This window comes from Spodoptera frugiperda, chromosome 19 (assembly GCF_023101765.2).
Source record: "Spodoptera frugiperda isolate SF20-4 chromosome 19, AGI-APGP_CSIRO_Sfru_2.0, whole genome shotgun sequence".
Classification (NCBI taxonomy): Eukaryota; Metazoa; Arthropoda; class Insecta; order Lepidoptera; family Noctuidae; genus Spodoptera; species Spodoptera frugiperda.
In genome coordinates this window covers 1,621,892-1,635,655 of record NC_064230.1, presented here as the reverse complement: position 1 = coordinate 1,635,655, position 13,764 = coordinate 1,621,892, and the positions used below count along the sequence as shown (strand labels likewise).

Here is a 13,764-nt window from a genome sequence, read left to right as displayed (position 1 = left end):
TAAGGTATTAAAGAATCAATCATACAAGTTTAACTCACCAAGTCCAGTTTGCGGTGTAGTACCAAAGCCAAACGTAGGTGCTGTGGTGGGTTTCCCGAACCCAGTGTTCTGGCCTCCGAAGAGTCCACCGCTGGCCGTGGACGTATTCGTGCCGAAACCACCAGACGTCATCGTACCTGTAGAGCTAAAAGGAGAAAAAATCTTTTAACACATTGAACGCCGCGGTGGTCCGGTGACCGACGTTAGTAGGAGGATTTGCCTTCAACAGTTTTCTATTGACAGTCAAACACTTAACTCTCAATCTTTCTTTATCTAACTTATAATATCACCAGAAGGCTCAATAGTAGACAAAATGTTTTTGTCCAATCACTGCAGCTGGGAAATATTGCCAATGGTGTCACACTAAAACTAATTCCCTTTTGGACGTAAATCGAGAAATTCATACTAGCGCCATTTAGTGAGCTATAAAATGACAATAGCCCTCATAATCTGATCCCTACAATATATATAACTCAAAGGTGATCAGACTGACTGACATCGTGATCTATCAAATGCACAACCCAAACCACGGAACAAATACGGGCTGAAATTTTGCTTTCAGGTAGATGTTATGACGTAGGCATCTGCTAAGAAAGGATTTTAATCAATTCTATTCCCAAGTGAATAAAATAGGGGATAAAACTTCGTCAATTTTAAACCGATCTAGCTGAGAGTTTGCATATATAAAGCTATTATAACGTAGGAATCCTCTTTTTTTTTTTTTGAAGGGAGAACATTATCCATGTAGTTCTCCCGCCTTGGGCGAGGCCGGAGGGAGTGTCAGACTCTTACTGACTAAAAACCACCCCGTTCCTTCTCCTACTGCCCTTTGAGCCTGATCCCCGGTAAACCCGCTAGGTAGTCCGCAGCTCCGTATCAGGCATCAGCCCTACTGGGCTCCATCTGTGGTGGTCTGATGGCTCTTTGAGACGCGCGTGGAACGCGACGCACCGCACTCACGGGTCTGGTTCTGTTCGGGCGGCGAGCTACCCTTGCTCGCCGTCCGCAGACCCGTACAGGGGTAAGAGCTAGTAATAATATTGTGGCGACACCTGGCAAGTGACAGATGACAGAAGTCGCACATAGACTTTTGACGAACAAATCAACGGATGACGTTACAAATGTCCTGCATCGCACATACGAAGTTTACATGCGAATTAACACGGATAGAAAATCCCAACGAACAACAGTTGGGCAGAAAGCCCGCCAGGCACGATCACCTCGCCTGGTCGGAGGATACTGCTTTACTTAGGGAACTTTACTCTCTGTTCCCTAAAATATAAAAGGTGTACTCACCAGGAGCCTGTGTGCCGAAGGTAGGTGGCTGTGTCTTGGCCCCGAAGACCCCACCAGAGCCGAAGGTGCCGAACCCGCTGGTGGCCGGGCTGGCGCCGAACGCGGGCTGCGCCGGCTTCGCCGCGCCGAACAGCAGGCCTGTTGACTGTTGCTGGGGGACATAGCAGTGGTAGCGTAAGACATCGATCATATTATTTATATTTTATATTATAAATTTCAGTTGCTATGATAAAAATGATATTTTTTGTATAATAGTAGCAGGCCTGGGAGATTTCGTACTGTCTCAAACATTTTCTTTTCACATTTTACACCTTCCACGGACTTCTACAAATAATTTAAGACGAAAATTTGCCAAATCGGTCCAGTCGTTTTCGAATTTTAACAAGACTAACGAACAGTAATTGACCGAAATTTAAACATGTGATTTTTTGTATACTCATTAGTTTTATTTTTATCACAATAACAAAACAACAAAATTTGACGCGCAAGCGTTCTTTCGCATGATCAGCTGTTAGCAGCGAGGCGCCCGCGTTATTAGAAGACTAGTAACTAGGTAGGTATTTTGGAACTTTATTTTACTTTGTTATTGTGATAAAAATAAAACTAACGACTATACAAAAACAGTTTCTTCGGGAAAGTTGTTTGTAATCATGAGTACAATCACGTGTTTAAATATCGTTCACTAATTTACCAGTCACCCTATATGTATATAGAACATAATAATGAACAACATACCTGATTCTGTGTGTTAGTACCGAAACCAAAGGTGGATGTGTTGGTACCGAACGTAGGTGCCTGGGTGGTCGTCGCACCGAATAGACCGGTACCACCTGCAATAATAACATATAATGATATACGTGAGAGAGGATAAGCAGAGAAGTATAGTTAACACAACATTTGAGACTAAATTGATTACAAATTCCGTATTTGAGAAAGTCTCGATTATTTTCCAACTATATCGGGGTTCATATTTATATGGAGACACAATCCTCAAATCCTAAAACAGGCAAGCCGACAAAAAGTACTTGGAGTTGTGGACTACCTAGCGGATTTAAATGGGGCTCCAGCTCAAAGAGCAGGAGTAGGAATGGTGTGGTTTTTAGTCAGTAAGAGCCTGACACTCCATCTCGCCTTGCCTAAGGCGGGAGAAGTCATTGGATGATTTTTCTCTAGTGTTGCGGGCGTCGCTTGACGACTGATTGCTTACCATCATGTGATCCGTCTACTAATTTGCCAGAACTAACCATAAAAAATACGCTGTTTCTTAAATATTTGACAATGGTTTCGGTTAGGAAATATTGCAAATGAAAGATAATATACTAAGGCACCTTTTCGCAGTTGTAAGGAATCGCTATGTATGGATGGCTTCCCTATTTTCTCGCACAGCTACATAACTTAGTATCAGTGGAAACTGTCACATAGTTTCACAGCTTAACTATTACATCTTCATAGCTATATAGCACATCTGGTGAAAAACACCCTAAGTGACATTTTAACAGTTTTTAAAAACATATAAGTGCCACCTACCAGTAGTAGACGTAGCTCCAAAAGCAGGTTTGTTAGCCCCAAACAGTCCCGTAGTATTCGTAGTATTCTGAGCATTATTTGCGAACGAGAAGGAAGAGTTCTGGGTACCGAAGGCCCCTGTAGTGCCGAGGGCGGAGCCCCCGAACACGGACGGAGCGCTCCGTCAGTGGATTCGGCTATCATTGTGCCGATAGTCGTGTCGGCCAATGGGTTGATCCCTAAAAGCCTCGACATCCATCTTAGGAGGCTGGCGTTGGGCGGATGGATCAAGGGTCTGATGCAGAAGGCAGTACTCCTCGAAACGGCACGTATTGTGAGGAGGTTTCTGTCTCTGGAGCCCTAACCACCGGTAGCTTGGACCATGCTCCCGCTACTGGTCGGCTAAACAACATTTTAACAACATTTTAACAAGTGACACTTACCAGTAGTAGACGTAGCTCCAAAAGCAGGTTTGTTGGCCCCAAACAGCCCCGTAGTGTTCGTAGTATTCTGAGCATTATTTGCGAACGAGAACGAAGAGTTCTGGGTACCGAAGGCCCCCGTGGTACCGAGGGCGGAGCCCCCGAACACGGACGGAGCGCTAGTTGTGGCTGGTTGGCCGAATGCTGGGGGGGAATGGGATTTATTAATTTTATTGTAATTTCAAGTTTTTTGACATATTTCTAAGATATTACTAGCTGCCCGCGTAGAATAATTATTTCTGATAGAGCTCGGGTTTTATATTTTTTTCTCAAATAAAAGAAACCTAAGTTACTCCTTAGTACATCAGCTACCTACCGACAAAAGTCCCATCATAATCGGTCCAATAATTACAGAGATTAGACAGGTCAAAGTTTGTTCTGGCTAATCTACTCTACAACCAAAGAACTAATCCATAAATGTAGTAAAATCATTCGTATGTCATGGAATTAGGAAGAGATACTAAAATGTATTCAATACTATAATTTTCTAAGACTTTCTGGCTCATTTCCCAAAACTTGCAATTTTTGCATTCGGTTACTTTCATTCTAAGGGTGCGAAAAGTCGAACAACATATAATGAGCAAGCCTGTGCAGACTACTCGACTATGTTCAAGGCACGACAGGAGCCCATAATCATCTCAGTTGGCTGCGTGAGGATTACCAAATGTTTTATGATAGTAGCACGAGTTTTGGTTTGAGTTTGTTTCGGCATTTATTCTCAGGGCAGTCCGTTAGGAAATGCCTATCTCATCTACATTTTTTTAATAACTATATTGACGTGTAAAATTGCTCTTATGTACTTAGCCTATTCACAAAAATAAATTCATTGTTTCATGCAATTTCTATACAAAGAGATACTCACTGCTGCCCCCAAAGAGCGGTTTGTTCTCAGCCTGAGGTTGGAACCCCCCGAACACGCCACCGGTGTTCCCTTTCCGACCGGCCACGTAGTCTTCCAGTCGAAGCTCTTCCAACGACTTGTTTTCATATTCCTGCACAAATATAATAATAGAATTGAAATTAGTTTGTCACATATTGGCAAACTAGCTTCAACCAGCGGCTTCAACTGCGTTCTTTTTTATTTATTTAGGAACAATTATATGTTACATTAGTACAGTAAAAGTAATAAATAACACTTAACAAACATATGATCCACACCATTGTTCGCGGATTAACTATTAAATATTGAAATTAAAATTCGGTCAGAGGAAGAACATGGATGTAAGATTCTTAAGAAGAGAAGTTCCCGTGGGATAAATAGTAAGTATTGTATCATCTAAGTCAGCTTATACCCTGTCTGTAACCTTAGTACGAGTTTGCTTCACGTTTAAAGTAATCGAAACGAGAGCGCGTTTGGCGCTCTGATTGGTTGGTATATTCGAGTTGGCCAATCACAGTGCCGAAGGCGTTCTCGTTTCGATTAGGTACTTTAACAATTTTTGAATTACACAAAGAGTAGCTCCGTGCGGAAAGCAAACCCACTACACGTTACACGTCAGCCAATTACCCAGCTACCGCGACAAATGTGTAATCATTGCCAAAACATACATCATCATCACCATGATCAGCCGAGAGACATTCTCAGCTGAACAAAGGCCTCCCCTCTGGCAACAAATGGATGCAGGTGGCGGCTTGTCGTTCTACGCGGAGGACTAAGGGAGAGGCATTTGTTCAGCAGAAAACATACATATAGTATCCTCGGTCAAAAATAAATTATTACAACTTTTCAATACAATAAAATATAGAAAAATAATCACACTCTCATTCATAAATTTGATGAACTACTTAATTTTCAATTTTTTCCAGCTAAATTTCTTCAAATAAGTCTGCTATTTGACGGAAAATCTGATGACGTCATACCGCACTATTTCACACAAAATTCATAGAAGAAAATATCGTTTTTGACGTTTCGAAAGACGTATTAAATTTGACTAGTAGGAAACTAGCCTAATGTAATATTTAACAGAAATCTCACCTTCATACAAGTAATACAGTGGTGTTTGATGTTGACAGTCTGCGAGGTCCCGGATTTGACCACGACGTCGGTGCCGACGACCGGGTTGTACTTGACGTGCGCGGTACCGGTCGCCGTGCTCTGCTGCTGACCGAAACCGCCTGCTGGGGTGAAGATATTACGTCATTATGGGTGTATCACTACATAGTATAAAACAAAGTCGCTTTCTCTGTCCCTATGTCCCTTTGTATGCTTACATCTTTAAAACGGTTTTAATTAAATAAATTACATTTTACATAATACTCGCTACTCCCGCACGGTTTTACCTACTGCACGGCTCCTATTAATTATAGCGTGATGTCTATAGGTCATATAGCTCCGCAAAAAGCTTTAAACAGAGAGGAGTGGAAGGAAGGTAGGGATGCCTTTGCCCTGCAGTGGGACGATCATGGCTGAAATCTAAATCTAAATCTAATCTATAGCTCATAGCATAAGTCGATAAATGTAATACTATTTAATACTATTGAACATAAAAAGAATAATTCGATTCGGACTAGTAGTTCTGGAGTTTTAACAAAACTCTTTTAGCTTTAAATATTAGTACTAACTATGTATTTCTGCGTGGTTTCAATCACTATTGCTGCAAGGCTTCTATTAATCATAGCGTGTGGTTCCATAGCTTATATCTTAGAATTGGAACTTGAAACGGGATATTTACCATGTTTTTCTATTTATATGAGTTTCCGATATTTCGGCACTGTTGCAAGCGCCATGATCACGGATGAACTGATCGATCATTAAAATAGAAAAACATGGTAAATATCCCGTTTCAAGTTCCAATTCTAGTGTTAGTGACCATATCAGTTTAAAAACTTATAAGCCTTCCTAAAAATGGGACATTTTCGATAGTAAAAAATATTGATTGACCACTTACCAGCATTATTAGAGAACAGCCCCCCTCCCCCTAGGGTGTTGGTCTGCTGGCCGAAGAGCCCGGTGCCGGTGGAGGGAGTGGAGCCGAAGAGTCCGCCGGTGGTCGCTCCGGTCGTGGATGTACTGCCGAAACCGAAGCCTGGTGGAAGAAGGAAGGATCATATAGAAGAAAGAAAGAAAACCAGTTTGTTTGCACCGATTACAAAAATAATAAACACACATAATTGATAAAATAAAAATAAAAGTATTCACGATGCAAAAAGGCCAGTACTCAGCTAAAATGCCGTGACTCGAGCGAATAATATAATACACCTTATTTTATATTCACCTATTACTGGCCTTTTTTTCGGCTTTTCGATAATTTCTCAGTAGTAGCACGGAGTCTGGAATTGTGCCCAGTATATGGCAATAGGCTCACCCCTATTACATTGGACTTATAATATAAATGGTGAACAGTGGGTGTACATTGTATAGCGGCATTACGTGTCGTAATGTGCACCTCTAACACAAATGGTGGAAAGTGTACATTGTACAGGGGTATTAAATACCGTAATGTGCACCTCTATCTACGCCTTCGGGAATAAAAGGCGTGATGTTGCGACCTTTTTTTAAGTGGCGTTAATCATCCAAATACTTCTCCCGCCTTAGGCATGGAGAGAGGGAGTGTCAGACTAACTGACTAAATGCCACGGCCCCGGTAGCCCTCGTTTTCCCCCATTATAAAGAATGAAAGTTTATAATTATGAAACTTGGTCTGCTTAAACCGAACAAGCCGAGACTTTGCAGAGTTTTGATAAATCCCATTAATAATAATAATATTTCCTAACGCGACCGAAACCGCGAAGCAAAATCTAGCTACAAATAATATAAATCCCAACTCACCGGTAGGTTTAGCAGCAAAGGCAGTTTGGTTATGGGTGTTACCAAAGAGCCCGCCTCCGACAGTCGAAGTATTTCCAAATAGGCCTCCGGTAGCGGGCTGCGTGGCTCCGAAACCGAAGCCCGAGGTACTCGCGCCGAAGCCCGACGTCGAAGTAGACGCCGTAGACCCACCGAAAAGACCACCGGTCGTGTTCGTTGAGCCGAAAAGACCTGTATAAGGAGTTTTGTTAAAAAGCAATATATTGATGGATGTATGTCTGTCAATCACGCTGAAACTAGTGAAAGGATTTTTATTAAATTTGGTATACAGACAGGGTATTGAGCTGACTTAGGTACGAAACGCGGGCGAAGCCGCTGGCAAAAGCTAGTTTGTCATATTTCTATATCATACAACAATAAAATAAAAACTATATACATATATTCCTCATACGGTATATAAAAATCAATTGCTGTTCGTTTGTCTCGCTAAAATTCGAGAATGGCTGAACCGATTTGGCAAATTTTGGTCTTGAATTATTTGTGGAAATGTGAACAAAATGTTTGAGGTACGAAGTTTGGCTAGTCAGCTAGTAAGTAGTAAATAAGCGAAATATCTTACCTCCACCAGTGGTAGGTTGGGTAGACGTAGCCGCCCCGAAGGCTGGGGGCGCGCCGAAAGCACTCGTCCCCGTCGTGGGTTTAAACCCCCCAAACGGAGACGCCGTTGATGTACCGGAGTTGAAGGAGCCTGCACAAACAAATATAAAATAAGTCAATAAATTTTTGCCCCCTCCCCCTTTACATTTTTTTCGAAGGAGGAAAATCATCCCATGTCTTCTCCCGCCTTGGGCGAGGCGAAAGGGAGTGCCAGACTCTTACTGACTAAAAACCACCCCGTTCCTACTCCTGCTTTTTGAGCCGGAGCCACGGTAAGCCCTCTAGGCAGTCCGCACCTCCCCCCATTACATGGGGTTCATAACAATACTAAACAAAAGAGGTTGTTGGTTGTTACATTTCCCGTACTCCTCTGCTTATCCATTTAATAGTGCTTTTCCACCAGAGATGTGCTATGTAGCTATACTATGAAGATGTAATAGCTAAGCTGTGAAACTATGTGACCGTTTCCACTGATACTAAGTTATGTAGCTGTGTGAGGAAGATGCGCAGCTCGAGTATGCGATATATCGATAGTAGGGAAGCCATCCATAGCACGCATCCATAGCACACATCCATCTTTCCATATAAAAACACAGTTTAGCTGAATCCGTTTCCATCAGTGCTAAGCTATGTGTACCAATAAATATGATTGGTGGTAGCCAAACGCATCCACAGCAACGTAGCATAGTACATCTCTGGTGGAAAAGCACTCTAAAAAGCGTGATGTTAAAATTATTAGACCCTTATTGCGTTTCAATGTATCTGGGATTCGGATGCTTCGGCACTGCTGGGCCGGCTCGACCGGATTGATACCACGGCCGAGCAGAAAACCGACGTGAAACAACTTACGTTATGGTTAACGGAGGCCCAATTACCCACCTTCCCAATCTTCCTAATCCCCGATTCCCCAATAACCCTTAAATTACTAACCCCCAAAAGGCCGCAACGCACTTGTAACGTCTCTGGTGTGTCCATAGGTGATCCGTCTGCTCGTAAACCGGTTTATTCAATAAAAAAATTAAATTGTATATGTGCACCTCTGCCTATACCGTCTTGGTATTAAAAGCGCAATATTTTGTAATATTTTTCCTCAAAGCTAATCGAACTTGCATACCGCAGCTTGGATTCCCCGCCACTGCGTCACACTTTATTAGTAAACACAGATGAGTCATACGTGAAATAATTTTATGAAATATTTGTATGTATGATGTCACTATTGTTTTGATATGTCATAGGTACTTACATTATTATTTACTAGCTACTTCCGTGCGGTTTCACCCACTCTACTCGGCTCCTATTGATCATAGCGTGATGTTTTATAGCCTATAGCCTTCCTCGATAAATGCATGGACTCCCTATTCAACACAAAATAATCTTTCAAATCGAACCAGAAGTTTCGGGGATTAGCGCGTTCTAACAAACAAACAAACTCTTCAGCTTCATAATATTAGTATAGATTTTTGATTCACACACGACAAAGAAGAAAATCCTACTGTGGGACAACGTTATTTTTTTTTTTTAAAAGCATCTTGTCGGTCAGCGTGTATCGGGTTCGATTCCCGCACGGAGCAAATCTTTGTGTGATCCACAAATTGTTGTTTCGGGTCTGAGTGATTGCAAGAAGTCATTATGTGGCATATCCACTATTCTGAGATAAACGGTATTTTAGTTTGAATTATGTATTGGTTGGTTGTTGATTTGCCCATATTATCCTAAATATAACTACGTTGATGAAATTTGTTTTTGCATTTTGTAGAATGTGTCAAAATAAATCCACTATAGATAAAAACGTATTAAGTGATTTTTTGCAGTTAATGATTTCTTGCAATAAGCCGACGATATGAACTTGTATGTTTGTAAACGCACCCACGACACAGGAGAAAATCCTAGTAAGGGACAACGTTTTTTTTAAAGAGAAGTTTCCAAAATTACTTACCAAAATTGGCTGTAGTAGACCCAAAGGCTGGCTTTTGAAACATGTTGAAATATTACGGTCCTGGTGTCGATTCCTGTGTCACTGTTCACTTTTATCCAACTAAACTTATTCGAAGACAGTCATCGCTTCTGTAACAAAGAAGAAAATAATAATTAATACTTTAATACTTATTACATATATTTAAGAACTACATTGTATAAAACGTAACTTAAGTGTGGGAGAACCATGGAACCATGCTTCGGCACGAATGGGCCGGCTCGACCGGAGTGATACTACGGCCTCAAAGAAAACCGACGTGAAACAACGCTTGCGTTGTGTGAGTGAGGTTACCGGACACCCAATCACCCCCCTCTTTCCAAAAAAGGTGGTTTCTATTACGCAACAGTAATTGATGCGGTTTTTTTAATGATGAAGAATGATTTAAGAGAAAGGTTTATATGTACACCTAAGTAGATTCTGTGTATTATTCCAGACCATAAACCTACCCCTGTTTTAAATTTCATCTCGATCCCTTCAACCATTTTGACGATCATAGTCGCAATATTCGCATTAAAAATTGCGAACGTGAATGCCGAAAAATGTGCGAATATTCGCGACTGCGAATGAATATTCGTGACATCACTATTGTGTATTCTGTATTATGTATGTCTTATTCAGAGTCGTCATATCGATTATCAACTTGTCACCAATATTAATATTAGGTATAGGTATCGAACCTACGCATATGCAATCATTTGATTATTTTAAGAGTCATACATATGTACCAATACTGAAACGTTACTCAACTTTAAGACGCTTTCAAGACTAGTTCTGTCCCTATCCATTCTTTATAAAATGACAGAGATAGCACGATATTTAAGTACAACTTAAAATTGAGTAGCGTTTCAGTATTCTGGCGTTAGTTATTTATAGGTATTTCCATTTTCTTAGTTTTTCTCCAACACGCACACACAACGTCACGCCTCTCATTCCCGAAGGGTTAGGCAAAGGTGCACATTACGGCACGTAATGCCGCTATACAATGTACACCCAATTTTCACCATTTGTGTTATAAGTCTCATGTAATAGGGGAGCTTGAGCCTTTTGCCATATTTTGGGCAGAATTCCAGACTCCATGCTACTACCGAGAAATTTTTCGATAATCCCAGTAATACTTTCCCCGACCCGGGAATCGAGCCCGTGACCCCTTTTTCGGCAGTCGCAGTTGCGACCACTCGATCACCGAGGCAGTCTTTTTCTCGAAATTTGAAGAATTTCGGATATACCATGAAGCTCACGGGCCTAGACTAAGTGAACTTATCCGGAGCTGCGGACAACGTAACGGGTTACCGGGGCTCCGGCTCAAAGCAGGAGAAGGAACGGGGTGGTTTTTAGTCAGTAAGAGACTGACACTCCCTCCCACCTTAACCAAGGCGGTCGAAATCATTGGACGACTTTCCGCCCTCAACTCCTAATTGTACATAGCACCCGAGTGACACCGGGGCGTATCGCTAGTCTAAAAACTATGATTTTGTCTCGTCTGCAAGACTTTTTGAAAGCCTTGAGCCGTGACAGTACAATGCACACCCACTTTTCACCATTTGTACTATAAGTCCCATGTAATAGGGGGTGAGCCTATTGCCATATACCGGGTACAATTCTAGAATTACTGAGATATATAAAAATCAATTGCAGTTCGTTAGTCTCGCTAAAACTCGAGAATAGCTAGACCGATTTGGCAAATTTTGATCTTGAATCATTTGTAGAAGTCCAAGGAAGGTTTAAAAGGTGAAAAAGTAATGTTTAAGGCGATACGAAGTTTGCCGGGTCAGCTAGTACTGAGATATTTTCGAAAAGCCCAGTAATACTTTGCCCGACCCGGGAATCGAACTCAAGACCCCTTGTCCGGCAGTCGCACTTGGGACCACTAGTGGGACATGGGTATATTACAAATTAGTACCGCACAAAGTGTTGCTAAAGTCCCATGTAATAGGGGGTAAGTCTATTCCAGATTAAAATATATACTATAGAACTTAACTAACTATATACTAATATAAAATAAACTATAAGCTAATATAATAAAATAGAAGAATATTAGAATAGGGACTTACTTGCAGATAAAAAATATAGATACATAAACAAATACCAGGTAACTATGTATATGTACAAGAAACTTTAGACTTTAAAAACTTTTAGACGGGCAAAACTGATATTTTCTTAGTTTTTAGTAGTTGTGTGTGTCGAAATAATATGTTTGGGGGATATATTTCAACCTCATACAACGTAGCTTAGTATGTTTTTTAACGACTAGCGTTTAGGCGTCACACTTTCGTACTGAATAAAAACGGCACTGCGGGGACGGCTTTATATACGACGCGCATTGCGTTGTATTTGTAAACATTATGCAATCTAGGAGAAGCGTGCAAAACTTGATAAAAGCAATAACAATCATAGATAATAATCGCTGATACACATACTTCAATAACAATGTCACGCCTTATCCCCGAAGGAGTAGGCAGGGACTCCGTGCAGGTAATGTACGCTTACTTTTCACCATTGCTATGTTGTACGTGGTTGTACTAGCGACCCGCCCCAGCTTCGCATGGGTGCAATGGTGATATATTATGCATGTATTATACATATAAATCGCATCAAAATCCGTTTTAAAGATTAAAGCATACAAAGGGACATAGGTACAGAGAAAGCAACATGGCTTTATACTTTTTTTTATGAATCACGCCGGTAATCGAGCTTACTTATCACCTGATGGTAAGCAATCGCCGCCGCCTATGGACACTTGAAACACCAGAAGGCGTTACAAGTGCGTTGCCGGCCTTTTGGGGGGTTAGGAATCGGGGATTGGGATGATTGGGAAGGGGAAATTGGGCCTCTGGTAACCTCACTCACACAACGCGAGCGTTGTTTCACGTCAGTTTTCGGTGAGGCCGTGGTATCACTCCGGTCGAGCCGGCCCAGCAGTGCCGAAGCATGTCTCTCCCACACTTGCATAGGTACATATTTCTTTATCATAAAACCTCATTTAAACACGATTATAGATAAGAAATTAATACGAAATTCCGATTTGAAAGAGAGAAAGGATTGTGACGTTCGATATTTCGCAATGTTTTGTAAACATTGTGCAATCGTGTTTCTGAGAATGTGGTGTGCAAAATGGATGTATAGCATGCTAGTTTATTTTTATCTATAATATATGTATAGATATTGGTTATACAATATATGTTTGTAAACAAAATAAATGTAGGTCATACATTTTAAAGAGGTTTTTTGTATGTAAACACATGTTGTGAGACAGATAAAAATAAAAACTGTCGAACGGGGAATCGTACACGAGACCTCCCGCTGAGCAAATTTAATACAAATATGGACTTTCTAATGTGTCGTAACTTTATTTATAAACAAATATACATGCATGTTATTAATCAAGGCTTTATTGCAGACAAAGGGGTATACAGAAGTAGGGGACATATAAGTTTTTTGAACTGACATGGTCACTAACACTAGCATTAGAACTTGAGACGGGATATTTACCATGTTTATTTATGTCTATGAGTTTCCGATATTTCGGCACTGTTTTTTTTTATAAGTTTATTTACAGTTGTTCTCCACGGACTCTTGGTCCGTGCCCTTGTCATACATTTTTTTTTTACAATAAATCTTATCAATATGGTAAAAATGTGGAACGCTTCACGATTTGCGTGTCATCCTTGCGCAGGGGCCATGCTAGATCTTCTCTGTATCGTTCCAATTTTAGTATATGTACTGCCGAAGCAAGTACCATTTTTTTTTCGTTCATTTCGGCACTGCTTGCAAGCGCCATGATCACGGATGAACTTTACAATAACTAGCTATGGTTAGAAAAACATGGTAAATATCCCGTTTCGAGCATCTAGCCCTACTGGGCCTCATCTGTGGTGATCTGATGGCTCTTTGAGTATTATACGCACGGGTCTGGTTCTGGTCGGGCAGCGAGCTACCTTTGCTCGCCGTCCGCAGACCCACACTTACGGAGGCCGGAAAGATCGTCGCGCGATCCCCAACGCCCGATTATGATTGGCTACCAAGGAACAATTACATGCTATGAAAACTAACCATAGCTGGTA

At 41.2% G+C, this 13,764-nt stretch overlaps 1 protein-coding gene and 1 non-coding gene across 2 annotated transcripts in view; both read right to left on the bottom strand.

The window, feature by feature from the left end:
* Positions 1–13,764, bottom strand: part of LOC118280944 (nuclear pore complex protein Nup98-Nup96) — a 67,693-nt gene that overhangs the window by 51,620 nt on the left and 2,309 nt on the right. The window contains exons 2-11 of the mRNA XM_050700608.1: positions 9,665–9,792; positions 7,691–7,819; positions 7,093–7,302; positions 6,212–6,349; positions 5,299–5,441; positions 4,186–4,315; positions 3,285–3,467; positions 2,071–2,165; positions 1,336–1,486; positions 39–176 (exon numbers count right to left, since the gene is read on the bottom strand). Of these exons, the coding sequence (XP_050556565.1) occupies positions 39–176; positions 1,336–1,486; positions 2,071–2,165; positions 3,285–3,467; positions 4,186–4,315; positions 5,299–5,441; positions 6,212–6,349; positions 7,093–7,302; positions 7,691–7,819; positions 9,665–9,707 (1,360 nt within the window). The 5' untranslated portion in view covers positions 9,708–9,792. The remainder of the gene's footprint in view (positions 1–38; positions 177–1,335; positions 1,487–2,070; positions 2,166–3,284; positions 3,468–4,185; positions 4,316–5,298; positions 5,442–6,211; positions 6,350–7,092; positions 7,303–7,690; positions 7,820–9,664; positions 9,793–13,764) is intronic.
* On the bottom strand, positions 13,333–13,439 carry LOC126911912 (U6 spliceosomal RNA). Its single transcript, XR_007706420.1, has one exon. It is a non-coding gene; the product is annotated as a U6 spliceosomal RNA (small nuclear RNA).